This window comes from Vollenhovia emeryi, unplaced genomic scaffold, assembly GCF_000949405.1.
Source record: "Vollenhovia emeryi isolate VEMERY1.0 unplaced genomic scaffold, V.emery_V1.0 DF939131.1, whole genome shotgun sequence".
NCBI lineage: Eukaryota > Metazoa > Arthropoda > Insecta > Hymenoptera > Formicidae > Vollenhovia > Vollenhovia emeryi.
Window position 1 is genome coordinate 2,168,068 of NW_011967235.1, and position 16,711 is coordinate 2,184,778.

The 16,711-nt window shown below is 27.6% G+C and overlaps 3 protein-coding genes across 3 annotated transcripts in view; all 3 read left to right on the forward strand.

Annotated features, from left to right (window-relative positions):
* The first annotated feature begins 449 nt into the window (after positions 1-449).
* On the forward strand, positions 450-5,369 carry LOC105568219 (odorant receptor 22c-like). Its single transcript, XM_012023690.1, has 9 exons — positions 450-1,129; positions 1,757-1,876; positions 1,996-2,113; positions 2,499-2,760; positions 3,015-3,131; positions 3,197-3,287; positions 4,668-4,813; positions 5,002-5,134; positions 5,319-5,369. The coding sequence occupies exons 1-9, from the start codon at positions 986-988 to the stop codon at positions 5,367-5,369; spliced, it is 1,182 nt and encodes a 393-aa protein (XP_011879080.1). The 5' UTR covers positions 450-985.
* Positions 5,370-10,412: 5,043 nt separating this feature from the next.
* On the forward strand, positions 10,413-11,611 carry LOC105568171. Its single transcript, XM_012023619.1, has 5 exons — positions 10,413-10,484; positions 10,603-10,693; positions 10,807-10,952; positions 11,126-11,258; positions 11,394-11,611. Exons 1-5 carry the CDS (start codon positions 10,414-10,416, stop codon positions 11,442-11,444), a joined length of 492 nt encoding a protein of 163 aa, XP_011879009.1. The 5' UTR covers position 10,413; the 3' UTR covers positions 11,445-11,611.
* Positions 11,612-14,037: 2,426 nt separating this feature from the next.
* LOC105568220 overlaps positions 14,038-16,711 on the forward strand; it is a 4,866-nt gene continuing 2,192 nt past the window's right edge. The window contains exons 1-5 of the mRNA XM_012023691.1: positions 14,038-14,241; positions 14,744-14,863; positions 14,984-15,119; positions 15,576-15,837; positions 16,412-16,444. Of these exons, the coding sequence (XP_011879081.1) occupies positions 14,038-14,241; positions 14,744-14,863; positions 14,984-15,119; positions 15,576-15,837; positions 16,412-16,444 (755 nt within the window). The remainder of the gene's footprint in view (positions 14,242-14,743; positions 14,864-14,983; positions 15,120-15,575; positions 15,838-16,411; positions 16,445-16,711) is intronic.

Here is a 16,711-nt window from a genome sequence, read left to right on the forward strand (position 1 = left end):
CACCCTGTATATAAATTATGCATATAATATAGAAAAATATTACACAATTGTTGCATAGTAGATGTGATACTTTTAAAACGATGTTTCTACAGTAGATCATATACATATAACATATAAGTGTACATATTGAAACGAAATATATGGATAAACGCCGCTGAAGAAGTGAATAATACGAGTATGTTTGCGAAACCTCCATATGTCTTCTCTCGTTAATTATATTCTATGAACAGGAAACATCTGTTGAATTTCTTTTCCTTTTCTGTCGAAGTTAAATCAATTATTTCATCGTCGATTACTTTCCCACATTAAAAAATTCTCATGAATTAATGTCTTAAACTACAAATACTTTTACAATAAAAATTATAAATTTCAATTAACGTAGAGCTATGTTTTTCATTAGTGTTATAAATTATAATATTTTTTTACAAATTTCGTCTAAATTTTTTAAAAATTTATGAAGTGAATTATATGTTATATGTATCTGTACTCAAAATAGTACATGTATAGTATAATTTTTCGTTGTGTTGTATAGTAAACGAAATATTTTTGAAGAATTGTACTTGTTAGAAATCATATACATATACATACATGATAAAATAAATATACATAACAGAGAATGAAGTACGCGGATAAGAATGGCTGAAATGTGACTCTCGTGCGCATGCACAACTTTTACAGCAGAACTTTTCTCATGATGTTCCATGAGAAAGAAACATCTGTTAAATTTCTTTCTCATGTTGAATCGATTACTTAATTGCCAAACACATTTCGACGATACAGTGTAAATTGCAAGTGTGCCGATATAAAAGCCGTACTCTATTGTTTTGTATTATAAACTAAATTATGGAAAATAGCTTCAATTGTGCAATTTTAAAATTAATGCTAGAGAAGAGGAAATATTGAACAAACTGAATGTGGTGGGGATGATAGGGGATCTTCGTCCACACTACATCCCCGTCAGAACTATTTCAGAGCTAGTAAAGAAATGATCAATATTGTGGACAGATTCTTCAGTTTTAACCGATTACTTTTGCTACTGATTGGATTATGGCCTTACGAAAGGTCCAAATATGTTCAACTGCAATTTATCTGCGTTTTTAGTTTTTTAATATCTTCTATTATATTTCAGGTATACAAAGTTTAATTCTACTAACACATTTATTACCTTGACACTTATATATATGGAAGTAATTTGTACTTATATATTTTTTAGATTTTTAAATAGATATTTTTTTGAAAATATTAACTGTGTTAGAGAATATATCATTTAACTATCAAAATTCTTTCAGTTTAAATTTCAAAATTGGAAAGTAATAAATCAATAATACCTTTATTCTCTTATTCCTTATTCGTATAAAAAAATTTAAAGATTCCCATGATATATATGCGTGCGTGTGCGTGTGCGTGAGTGTGTGCATGGGCGTGAGCGTGTGCATGTTCCTGTGCGTGTGCGTGTGCGTGTGCGTGTGCGTGAGCGTGTGCATGGGCGTGAGCGTGTGCGTGTTCCTGTGCGCGCGCGCGCGCGCGCGCGCGCGCGTGTGTGTGTGTGTGTGTGTGTGTGTGTGTGTTAGAATGCATTTATATTCTACACTATTATACGCTAATTATGTTACAATATAATATGAAATAAAAAAGATTACATAGCTTATTTAAAGATATTACATGTATACAGTTAATAATGTGGCTTGCAATATGTGAAAGTAAGGCATGAAAATGTTTTACAATGTTAATTCCTTTAAAAAATCATTACTTATAGCTCACAACATTTTTGACTTCAAAATGTACTCCAGAATTTATCATAAAGATTCTATCTTCAGTACTCGTTTTTAGTGCTAGTGTCGTAGAATATAATGCCTTTTATGTTAATAGTACAGCGGTAAGTTGATTGCTCACTACATTTAAATAAAAATCTTAATATCTTTAATAACACTTTATACCTAACAACTTTTTAAATTTTATTAAGATAAATAGCATAAATATTTATTGAAAGAATAGGTAAAATATTTAATGGAACAAGTTCAGTGTATGTATAAGGATTTAACAGACACTAACGAAATTGCAATCGTGGAAAGATATGGAAGTAACGCAAAGTATTATGTAACTAGACTTGCAAGTAAGACATCTTTGGGTTTCTATTCTTTCTTGTATTTGTATTGCGTTTCAAGTGCAACATTTTATGAAATATGTCTGAAAGATGAAATAATGTATACATATAATCCATGTATTGAAATATGGAACGACAGTGCACAATAAACTTTATAATTTTTATGAACAAAAATATATTAAAATATGACAAATTTGACAAGCCCCTTTTAGATTTATTAAGTAAATAAAATTAAAAATAATTAAAACATCGAAAACAACAAAAAGATAGTAATTTGTACATATATTAATATATTAGCAGATAGGCATATCTTATGTGCCATATTTACCACAATGTAAATTTTAAAATTGTTAGAAAATTATATTTTTATTTACTATTTTATAATGTTATTTAGTGGTTTTCTTTTCTGGCGCATTTCTTTTTGTGGCTGTTCAATTGTTGCCAGAGTTTAGATACTTTATATTATCTGGAAACGTATCTCGAACACGTCATCTGCAGATCTCTACTGAATATTTTATCGATCAAGAAAGATATTTCTACTTAGTATTTTTCCATATAAATGGAACTATAATCTTAGGATGTGTCGTAATCACAGCGACAGGATTAACGCTCATTACATACCTTCAACATGCCTGCGGAATGTTTAGAATTGCTAGGTAAAATAAACATCGTAAATAAAATTATAATTTAGTTCTGTTTATACTCATACTCACATTTGAAAAACTTTTTTTATAATGTTTTACTTTGCTAATTATATGAGAATGCTAGTTTTTTAGAATGCTAAGTTTTCCTGTAAACGTATATTTTAGATTAATATTAACTCAAGTCAAAATTTTTACTGATTGTTTTAATTATTGCCCATTTTTGTATAAAAACTTCTTATAATTATTAATAATTAAATTATTTACAGTTATCGTATCGACAGAGCAATACAAAATTATATATCAAAAAATGTTAAACTGCAGAATGAGATTCTAGCTCATAAAGGCATAATTCGTGCTGTAAATATTCATCGACAAGCTATAACGTTCGTATATACATATCTTGTAATAAATGTATAGTATATGGAATAACAGACTTTTGTTTTTAAAGTTACTCCACCTATCTAATATCCAAATTTGAGATATCATTCATGTTTTTAATCGCAGTCGGTGTTATGAGTACAAGCTTAAACATTTATCGAGTAAGTTGTTTGTTTTTATGGTAAACCTTCGGAAAACCCACGTATATGAAATAATAGGTAAGAATACCCGATCCCTATGTATTTTTGTGTTCTGAACATGAATAGGTAACTTAAAAATCGCGCTCGGAACAAGAAACATCGAAAACCCATTGACCACGAATAACTCTTCCTTCCCGCAAGCGACTTTCCACGTGAAGCGAGACTGCACACCTAAGACATGGTTTGGGTATGGTTATATCTTAACGAAGTGGGGCCCCCCTTCGGGAGGGGAGGGGGCGGAACATACTGTCCACGCATGTACTTCCATCGTTGTACTGTTCCACATGTCTGACACCGTTGTACTGTTCGTGGAGACAGTATGTTCCGCCCCCCCCCCCCCGAAGGGGGCCTCCACTTTGTTAAGATATAACCTTACCCAAACCATGTCTGAGGTGTGGAGTGGATCTCGCTTCACGTGAAACGTTGCAAACCCATGTGGAATCGCACTGCAAAGTACATACTTAGATGGGAGAACAGATAGAAGGTTTATAGTCCATCCTTTTTCTCGAAAACTATCACTCACACAGTAAAAATGAATAGGACATAAAATGTATATTTCGAAGAGATCTACAACTTTTGTTTAAAACATTTTTCAAAATTTTTAACATTTAGTGGGATAAATGTTAAAAACTATAATTTTTATGGGTTTTTAAAATGGTTTTCGATGTTTCTTGTCCCGAGCGCCATTTTTAAGTTACATATTCATGTTCAGAGGACAAACATACATAGGAATTCTTACCCATTATTCCATATACGTTGGTTTTCCGAAGGTTTACCGTTTTTATTTATAAAGCCACATCTACTAATTACCATGCTAATTCTTTACATTGCTTATTATAACAATATTATTATTGTCTTTCTACTACCAACTTTGATATCTTAGATTAAGAACTTTAAGGTGACAATTCTAAGAAGAGATTATTTGAATTTGGATTATAATGCTTTCAATATACTTACTGATTCAATTGTATAATGTATGATTTTCAAATCCACGGATTTGAGTTCTCAAATTAAATCAATTATAACAAAAGAGAATGAATTACTATTAATTTTATAGTCATCGAGTATATTATAATCTTTATAAAATTTATTCGGAAAACTTTAATAGTAATGCAAACAATGATTTAATTTATTAAAGAATAATGTAATAAAAACATACATGTATAATAAAATGATAAACAATGTATAATACATACAAGTGGCAGTTATAAATTTTATTTACAAAAGTAGTGAAGTTTAATACATTAAATTATATTGTAGTTGAAAATTTTTGTACTAAATTTCACCTACGTTTATACTATGCTCTTCATAGAAGTTGATCTTAATGACATTTGGTATTAGGTCTTTCAAGTTGCATTATTGGGATATAATATTGAAGAATTGTTTATTAGTCTTGTATTTGCAACTTTGTGTTTTGTATATATGTTTGTGGCTAATTTTGTCGGACAACAAATTATAGATCATAATAACCACGTATATGCCACTGCGTAAGTAATACAGTTACTTTATATTTACATAAACAAATTAGAAATTTAGAAATTTATGTATTATCATTAAAGAAAAAAATAATGTACTAATTTTGTATGTGTGTGTGTGTGTGTACATACTAACAATAAAATTCTACTGTTTAAATATTATCATTTTTTTTAAACTGTCATATTGTTATCACTTTTAGATACAAAGTCCAATGGTATGTAACTCCTTTACACATACAAAGATTGATACTGTTAATATTGCAAAGAGGTAATAAGAATTTTGGCTTGTCTGTCGGCGGATTGTTCACAGCATCTATAGAATGTTTTGCCACGGTATAAAATATTTTATATACCATGTTCCACATACTACATTTCATATACAATTATTAAATATGTATAAATATTTCATGTTTGAATATTAATATAATATCATATACATATAGTATATAACAATTTCGTTTTATAACATATTAAATACAATTTAATATAAAATAAAGGCAAACTTAATTTGTTACAGCTAACCAATGCATCTATATCTTATTTTACTATCATGTATTCAATGCGATAATAACAATATAATATATTAATTAATGTTATAATTAGAAAAAGTTAATGAAAAAGAGAGTATCTACGATATACCTCAAATCTAAAAGAACAAATACTGTCACATAAACGATGCGATAATGTGAGGTAGAAAAAAGTTTTTATAAGGACACTCGTTTATGTACAAATTAGAAATCAGAAAACAAAAAAAAATAATCGCATTGCACGATACTTTAGTATTGTCCAATTTTGATAATGTGATAAATATGAAGCAACTTTTGCAGTAATTACTCTTTATATGTATTACTTTCTTTTATAAATTATTTAGTGTATATTAAAAACAATTTTATTATTCTTGAGAGTTGACATCACTTTAATTTTTGCCACTATTTTATCATCTTGTCTTTAATTTATTTTAATCCTGCCTTTTACATTTATATATTTTTATATTTGATAAAACAGTACTCAGTTAACAGGTAAGATGAGAACTTACACACATTACTCAATTTTGCAAATAAGATGAGAAATTATACGCTAAAAAATTACAACATAAATTATGCAATAGAGAATACTGATATTTAATAAATTTTTACGTCAGCAGACCATATGTAAGATACAATGAGTGCATACATATGTATATTGAAATGTAAAACGTACGAATAAGAACAACTCAAAAGCAAATAATGTGTGTTTACATAACTTTCACTTTAGGACATGTGTGGACAACATGAGAAACACCTATGAAAGAGAAACATCTGTTAAATTTCTTTTAACATTGAATCGATTATTTAACCGGTGACTTCCTCGAAAGTGTTAAAGTGCGCATATTGCGACCTTACTTATAGTTTACACTGTTGCAGTTAGTCTAAATTACAGAATTATTTCAAATTATAGAATTAACATTTATACAAAAAATATATAGAGAATATTTAATTAATTTTAAGGTGATGAACTAAATATAACAATAACAATTAATATTTATATTTCTTAAGCTTTATATTTATGCATTTATTGTCGGTCGATTCTAAAATATCTTTTAATTTTCAGCTTTGTTTAATAAATAATCAAAATACAACAAACGTCGAAATATGCTTCATAATGCAATTGTATAAACGAGAGTGTAATAAAGAACAGTTGAAAAATTCTTACCATTATGAATCATGTATACATACAAATGGACATGCATAACGAAATGACGCACATGCTTAAAAACCACTGAGGCGTAGCCAGTGTGCATGCAGTTATTACCACAAGACTCTCTTCGGAAACGATATTCTGTGAGAAAAAGCCATATGGTAATTGCCTGGTATTGTTTGTAGAATCGGTTACTTAATTGGTGAACGCATTTCGACGATATAGTGTAAATTGAACTACACACGTGTACATATACAAAAACATGTAGTAAAAATTATATTATACATGCTTTGCGACACACAGTTACACATTATAGTGGACATGATACTTTTAAAGAATTTTCAATGTTATGCATCGAATATATCGTATGAATGAACATATCGAATTGAAGCATGTACGCAAGAGACGCTGAATCATGAGTAGTGCGCATGTACAATTTTTACCTCAAGACTTCTCATGAGCAATATAATATGAGAAAAAACATCTGCTGAACTTCTTTCGGCTGAATCGATTATTGAATTGGCGACTATGTCTCAACGATACAGTGCTAAATTACAAGTATACAGGTCTAACGGTGATGTTTTGCGTTTTACACTACAATTCAGCTAGATTGCGGAAAATAACTTAAATTGCAAAACATTAAACTTGAAAAAGAAAAAGAATAGACGTAGCAAATTTTATCGATGAACCGAATGTAGTAGGGATAAACGAATCTTCATTTACTTTATTCCCGTCATAAGTATTTTAGAACTAGCGGGGAGAAGATCATGGACGAATATTTCAATTTAACTCAGACTCTTCTGTTAATAATTGGTCTGTGGCCTTTTCAAAAATCGAAATTTGCACAATATCGATATATTTTCTTACTTGCTACAGTTACAAGTGCTATTGTAGTTCAAGTATGTGTATAATGTTTCAATTTCCTTTCTGTATATTGTTTTATCTTTCTATATGCATTACAAAGTATACATACATATATTAAATATATCAAATTGAATTAGATTTATGATTTTTCCAGTTTGCAGTTAACATCTTAATTAGATTATTAATTAAATTATACATAATTTAATATTAAAGTCATTAATTTAGATATATGTAAATAATGAGAAATATATCTTATACAATACCATATTTACATAAAAACACATACTTAGACGTTGCTTATTTCATATTTACAATTTATAGACTAAATATGAAAATCTATAAAGTAATTTCCTATCTCCAATTTCTAATTTAAAAAATGTTATTATTTAGTATGTTACTATTTATAGTTTACAGCATTTATAACTTTAAAATGTACTACAGATCTTATGATAAAAATTGTCTCTTGTTCCTTCGGTTTTATAGTTATAGAGATAAAATACATTTTTCTTCTTCTTAACAATGGTGCAGTAAGTTTATCTATGTATTTATTTTTTAATAATAGCAAATAAACGCTTTGGATAAAATTTTTAACTTACATATTGTTGATAGTTTTACTAATTCATTAGAGATACGCAAGTGGTATAAGAACTTATTAAAATAATAGGTAAAATATATAATAGAGTATCTTCAATATGTATACGTTAATTTAAAAGACCATAAAGAAATTATTATTATAAAAGAATATGGAAGCAAAGCAAAACGTCATACGATGGGACTTATAAGTAAGTGAATTTTCTAGTCCTATATATCTTTATACATTATACATATGTTTGAAACATGAAAGAAAGTAAAAAGAAAATAACTGAATAAATTTACTGGTAAAATTAAAAAAAAAACAGTACTTAAAAATTTTAATTAGTTCTCAAATTAAAGTGATTCAAACTATAAGGCAATGAGACACTTGCACATCAATTATATAATATATGTGCTAAATTAGAAGATCTTTGTCTTGTACTTTTTCTATTTCTAATACAATAAAATCTAAATAACTAAAATACTACAAAATTATTGTATATAATATATTCAATAGGAAACTGCATTTGTATAATTATTATCCATTACTTTCTTTTTGGAAAAAGTTTTGGAAAAAATATGTATATGTGTAACTTATATGCGACACCTTAGCATTTTGTAACAATGTATTGGGTTGATGCGTAAGTTCGTCCCGTTTTTAAATATTCGCACATTTTATATACGAATTCGATCTGCTATCAACTACACACCTATATGACGTATTGAAAGTAGCAATTGAACGAAAACTTTACTGTCAAATTTATTGTCGTCGATTGATGTTTGTGAGTCGTACAAATTTATAAAGATGGATAAAAATAAGCATCATTTTCGACATATGTCTTTTATTTTCGAAAAGGCAAAACTGCTGTTCAGACCAAAAGAAACATATGCTCTGTCTACGGAGAAAATGCTATTGATAATTCCACCGTTCGTAAATGGTTCCGACAATTTCGTAATGGAAATTTTAATCTCACGGATGAGAAACGTTCTGGTCGGCTTCCGAAATTGACAGTCACGAAACTTGACCTTGATTGAAACTGATCGTCATAAAACAACTCGTGAGATTGCATATATCACTGATTAAATGTATGTATATGGACAAAATATAATAGGTATGAAATGAAATATTTTGTTTCAAAACGGGACGAACTTATGCATTATCCCAATATATGACATTTTAATAAAATTACAAATTCTAAATTATTAAAACTGTTCTACAATTTATGGAATCAATTATTTATAATGTTTAGTGCTTTTTATTAGCCAGTTAATTCTACATATGATTACACAATTGTGGCCACAATATTGCAACGTTATTTTATTTATGAATGGATCTCATCAACGTCGTCTATATATGGTAGCAGAATATTTTGTCGATCAAGAAAAATATTTCTACTTATTATTACTTCATATATACATATGTTCTCACATGGGCCTATTCATTCTATTAGTGACAGGAATGTCGTTTTATACATATCTTCAGTATGCCTGTGGAATGTTCAAAATTGCTAGGTAAAAATGTTTAACGTAATAAAAGAAGTAGACGTAGAAATAATTTATAATATAGTTTATTAAAGTGACAGGATTATATTTTCCATCGTGTTTCTGGTAAAAATCTGAAACATCTTAATTTGTTGTAATAAGTCGTCAATTATATAAAAAACATAATTGACTCAGTAAAAAAATGAATTTCTTTTATTTATACTTACATTAGTAACATTATATAAAAGTTTCTTAATACTTATGTTTCAGTTTTTAAAAACATTAATTTGTAAAGAAGTTAAAATGTTTATAATAATCGAGAATTAAATGATTTAATAAAACAAAACTTTTTTATATTACCTAAATTATTACTTTTGTAATTGTATTTGATAAACATAGAATATACATTTATGTAATATTTTTTTTACAATTGATTAATATTTTATAATTTTCTGGGACAATCTGTCTGGTACGTAAATTTTCTCGGAATGCAGCAACAATTAATCGTATTTAATTTTCAGACCTTTTGAAAATTACGGTATTATGAGTTATTAAATTCCTCTTAAATTTTATTAAATTTCTCTTGAAACGATTTATATTATATACATATACTACCAGATTTTTAAAAATATATCAATAATAAATAAAATACCTTTTAAAATAACGTTGATAATTTAAAACTGATAGTTTAAAATTTCCAAGTTAAAAGTAACTTGAAAAAAATCATCACATTTAGTCTTTTAAATAATGCCACATTTTTCTTAGATATTTTCAACCGATCTTCAAACAGTGATTTTAAGGGTGTTTATTGTTTCTCTTAATTTATCCTTGTATTGCATATAAATTTATCCTAAAACTAATTTATTGTACTTCATTTTATTTGTTATTCAACTTCGAGGATATGTATCGAGGACTTGTATCATGATTTCGTCATATAAATATCTATAATAAAAAATTAAATTATTCACAGTTATCGTATCGAAAGTACAATGAAAATTTACGTATCACAAAATATTATGCTACGAAATGAGAATTTGCTTCATAAAGGCATTGTTCGTGCTATAGACATTCAACGAAATGCCATGATGTTAGTATTTATCTTGCCATATAATAATGCATTATAAGACACACAACACACACATACATACATATATAAATATATTTTTTAATTATTGTATATTTTGTATTAAAATTTATATTTATAGGATTTGCGAATATTTAATGTCCGCATTTGAGATAATGTTCATGTTTCTAATAGGACTTGGAGTGATGCTGTTAAGTTTCAATATTTTTCGAGTAAGTTTATTTATTTATACATATAAAATACTAAATATGTTTCTTAAAAAATGAATAAGTACGATTTTTTATATAAAATAATCACATAATTAATCCCAAAATTCGCCTATCAGGCTTTTCAGATTATATCATTCGATTTTGATATTGAAGAATTAGGGGTGTGTTACTTGTCATCAATGAGTTGCGTTTTATATATGTTCTTATCCAATCTCATCGGACAAGAAATAACCGATCACTACAATTACGTATTTGATACGATGTAGGAAATATTTTCTCATTACATTATTATAACATTTTACGATTATTACTTTTTAATGATAAAAATAAGAATTAATATTTTCACGTATTAGTATAATGTAAACAAACATATAATGTGGTATTACTGGTCTTTTTTCTCAAATTATTGATTTATTATATGTATCTTTTGTGTAGATACAAAATCCAGTGGTACTTAGCTCCTGTACATATACAAAAGCTGATAGTGTTTCTAATGCTGAAAGGCAACAAATCTTTTGGTCTAAATGTGGCTGGACTGTTTATAGCATCTTTAGAGTGTTTTGCTACGGTAGGGAATGATTCTTTTTATTTATGATAATAAAATGAATACATTACATTTCTTTTTCTCCCTCTTCTCTTACTTTGTCTTTTCCTTCTTTTTAAAAAAACAAAACAAAACAAAAACAAACATAATTTGTTGCAGTTGGCAAATTCATCGTTATCTTATTTTATCGTCTTATATTCAATGCGGTAGTATTATCAAAACATACCAACACCATAGTGATAAACTTAGTAAGAAGTGATGCAGTACAAATTGTATAAGAAATACCGCGTATTATATAAAAAATGTATGTAAATTAGATAACAACAAAATAAGAGTTTCGCACCAACTTTCCTCTAAATGTAAGAAATATGATGTAACTATTTTGTGCAATTAATTATTATATTTTATTACCGTTAATACAGTTAATTATTACAGTTAACAAAATATGTGAGAATTAGTTGAAATAAGTGATAACGATTTGTTGCATGCAATATTATATCTTTTATCGTGATTAACAGTACTTTTATTTCAAAACCTTGATCCAACACGTAATACGAGTTTTATTTTATTTTTATATTTACTAAAATTTAAAATTTTATATTACAAAATTTCTCCAAATTTTTTTAAGTTTTTAGATCTTATAGCCACACATATTGATACGTATATTTTTAAATGCTAAATTCATATCGTTTTTTAATGAAAGTAAGAAAGACAACGGGCAGCAAAAGAGTTTGAATATGTAATAAAATTATTTATTTTGCGAGAAATGATATCATATCTTTTATAGGTTGTAATTTTGTAGTAAATATGATTTTTTAAATATTTTTGTTCTCTTTTAAATATCTTTGACATAAGTAACTTATATTTGCATTCAAATGAAAGATCGAAAATGTGTACGCTACAGCTAAGTAAGAAATTCGTCTATATAATTGTAACATTTCTGGTACTCACTTTCAGGTATCTATTTTAATACCTGCGTTACTTTATTCAGAAATTGACGAAAAATGTGTTTCTTTCATAACTCAACCTTTTAGCCAACGAAATAAAAAGTGTCCAAGTGAATGCGCAGGGTTTTCCAACATTAATCACTTTTGAGATTAAAAAGTCATGGAAGAATGAACGCTCAACAACATTGATGAATTCACGTTCTTCTCAAAACTGTTTTATCTTAATCGAAAACACACGATTTTACCATAATCTCATTTTCACGAACTCTAATTAACTTTTCATATATATCTGTTGACGAATCGCCATATTTTATTAAAAATATTATCACAATTCTATTCTAAATTACACTCTATTTTTCTCGTATAAAGCATCAATACGTCGTTACACGAACCAACTTGTACAATGACTGAAACGTATAACAATATTTGCCCCTAGGTTAGCCCCTCGTGCGCAGGCAGAGAAGGGTTCAGTTGACACAGTTGCAGTGGTGGGATGTAATCGTTAGTAGTGCCTTTGTCACTTCGGCAGAAAAAATTATTTTAGAAATTTTATTATCACGCTTTATATTTTTATACCATTTTATATCTATAAATAATAGATTAAAACAAAATAAATTAAGCAATAATGATTTACTATAATATGTAATAATATTGTTCTTTTTGAATTATTTTTATACTATCTTAGTTTAAAAAATGCTGCTTTAATTTTTTTGAAACATTAACCGAGGGCTATGTTATTTGATGTTTTATTTTCAAATATCGTTTTCTGGAAATTGATTACAGTGGTATTATTTTAAGTTCTACCACTATTTATTAATGTTTTATTTGACATTTTAATTTATATTCCTTTACATTTTATAAAACATTAATTAAATTCGCAAGAATAACGTCAAAGTTATGCGATCAAAAAAATAGAAACGTTATATATAAATTATGTATATAATATAGAATAATATTACATAATTGTTGCACAATAGATGTAATACTTTTAAAACGATTTTTCCACGGTAGATCATATACACATAACATATAAGTGTACATATGGAAACAAAATATATGGATAAACACCGCTGAAAAAGTGAATAATATGTTTGCGTAATCTCCACCATGCCTTCTCTCGTTAATTATATTCTATGAACAGGAAATATCTGTTGAATTTCTTTTTCTTTTCTGTCGAAGTTGACCTCACTGGTATTTCGCGCCGTTACAATAAAAGAAGGTAGATTATAAAAGTAATTAAATTGCAGAATGTTAAAATTATACAAAACATTTCTTCGAACAACTAAATGTGATAGTGATTGATGTTTACATCTTCCAATTTTTATATTTATGCATTTATAATTACTGAGATATTTTTTAATAGATAGCGAGTAAAATAAAAATGTATGAAGTAAAATTATATGTTATATGTATCTGTACTCAAAATAGTACATATATAGTATAATTTTTCGTGGGCTTGTGTAGTGAACGAGATATTTTTGAAGAATTCTGCTTGTTAGAAATCATATACATACACATACATGATGAAATGAATATACATAACAGAGAATGAAGTACGCGGATAAGAATGGCTGAAATGTGACTCTCGTGCGCATGCACAACTTTTACAGCAGAACTTTTCTCATGATGTTCCATGAGAAAGAAACCATCTGTTAAATTTCTTTCTCATGTTGAATCGATTACTTAATTGGCAAACACATTTCGACGATACAGTACAAATTGCAAGTGTGCCAATGTAAAAGCGATACTGTATTGTTTTGTATTATAAACTAAATTATGGAAAATAGCTTCAATTGTGCAATTTTAAAATTAAGGCTAGAGAAGAGGAAATATTGAATAAACTGAATGTGGTGGGGATGATAGGGAATCTTCGTCCACTACATCCCCGTCACAACTATTTCAGAGCTGGTAGAAAGATGATCAATATTGTGGATAGATTCTTCAGTTTTAACCGATTTCTTTTGCTGCTGATTGGATTGTGGCCTTACAAAAAGTCCAAATATGTTCAACTGCAATTAATCTGCATCTTTAGTTTCTTAATATCTTCTATTATATTTCAGGTATACCAAGTTTAATTCTAGTAACACATGTATTACCTTGACACTTACCTCATATCTATAGAAGCAATTTGTACTTATAATTTTTTTGTGAATTTTAAATAGATAGTTTTTTGAAAATATTAACTGTGTTTTAGAGAATATATCATTTAACTATTAAAATTCTTTCAGTTTAAATTTTAAAATTGGAAAATAATAAATTATCAATAATACCTTTATTCTTTAATTCCTTATTTATATAAGAAAATTTTTGCGATTCCGCATATACATTTAAACGTACATATACATATATGTGTGTGTGTGTGCGTGTGCGTGTGCGTGTGCAATTATATCCTACACTATTATACGCTAATTATGTTAAAACTAATATGGAATAAAAAATGATTATACAGCTTTATTTAAATCTATTACATGTATACAGTTAAGAATGTGGCTTGCAATATGTGAAAGTAAGGCATGAGAATGTTTTTCAATATTAATTCCTTAAAAATATCATTACTTATAGCTTACGACAATTTTGACTTCAAAATGTACTCCAGAATTTATCATAAAGATTCTATCTTCAGCATTCATTTTTAGTGCTTTTGTCATAAAATATAATGCCTTTTATGTTAATAGTACAACAGTAAGTTGATTGCTCACTACATTTAAATAAACATCTTAATATCTTTAATAACACTTTATACCTAACAACTTTTTAAAATTTTATTAAGATAAGTAGCATAAATATTTATTGAAAAAATAGGTAAAATATTTAACGGAACAAGTTCAGTGTATGTATAATGATTTAAGAGACACTAAGGAAATTGCAATTGCGGAAAGATATGGAAGTAACGCAAAGTATTATGCAACTAGTATTTCAAGTAAGACATCTTTGGCTTGTTATTCTTTCTTGTTTTTGTATTGCGTTCCAAGTGCAATATTTCAAGAAACATGTATGAAAGATGAAATAATGTATAAAATCATTGTATTAAAATATGGAATAACAGTGCACTATAAACTTCATAACTTTTATGAACAACAAATGTCTTAAAATGTGACAAATCATACTTACAATTAGTAAATCTATTAAAATATGAGAAATCGTTCTTAGTAAATCTATAAGGGGTTTATCATCTTTGTGATAAAGAAAGTTAAAAATTTTTTATTAACACATCGAAAACAATAAAGAAAATATAGTATTGTAATTTCTGTATTAATAGATTGACAGATAGGCACATATTTATTTTTAAAAAATTTACGTATAAAATATTTTATGATGCAATATTTACAACAATGTAAATTTTAAAATTGTTAGGAAACTATATTTTTATTTACTATTTTATAATGTTATTTAGCGTTTTTCTTTTCTGGCGCATTTCTTTTTGTGGCTGTTCAATTGTTGCCAGAGTTTAGATACTTCATATTATCTGCAAACGTATCTCGATCACATCATCTGCGGATCTCCACTGAATATTTTATCGATCAAGAAAGATATTTCTACTTATTATTCTTCCATATAAACGGAACTATGATCTTAGGATGTGTCGTAATAGCAGCGACAGGAACAATGCTGTTTACATATCTCCAACATGCCTGCGGAATGTTTAGAATTGCTAGGTAAAATAAACATAAAAAATTAAAATTATAAATTGGTTCTTTTCTACTAGCGTTTACAATTGAAAAATGTTTGTAACACGAATATAAAGTTTTTATTTTAAATTATAATTATTAAATAAAACTACTGGGGTTAAATAATTCTTTACGTTATAAAGTTTTTACTTTGCATAATGTGAGAATGCTAAAGTAAAGGAAATTTTAATACTTGGTTTGTTAGTTATATAATAAAATCTTAATATGCATGATTTTTCAATAGGTATAATTAAATATAAAAAATAAAAACAAAATAAGAATACAGTGTACGTAATATTAGTTTTGAGTAGTTTTACATTAAAAGTGGAATTTTTAATTAATCACAATGAAATGAGAAAAGTGCATTATTTATTTTTATTTATGTTTGTATCAAAATTTTGAATAAGTATTATTTGATATTAAAAATTTTATAATTGCATCGATCTGTAAACGTATATTTTAGATTATTATTAACTCAAGTCAAAATTTTTACTGTTTTTTTAATTATTGCCCATTTTTGTATAAAACGTCTGATAATTATTAATAATTAAATTATTTACAGTTATCGTATCGAGAAAGCAATACAAACTTATACAGGGTGCTACGCAAGACTTTGACGTCCGGTCATGGGAAGGTAGAGGGGACTAAGACAAACAGAAAAGTATTGTACTATTTTGCGCTTGGACGAATAGTTATCGAGATACGAAATTTTAAAAATCGCCGTATTAGCCCAACCTACTGGCGAATGTAAGCGCGCGGCGAGATGCGACGGCCTAGCGGCCCCGCTCGAGGCGGTGTGCGGCGAGGAATAGAATGGCGGTGCGGGGCGAGGAGTAGGGAGGCGAGGCGCGCCGCTGCCCGT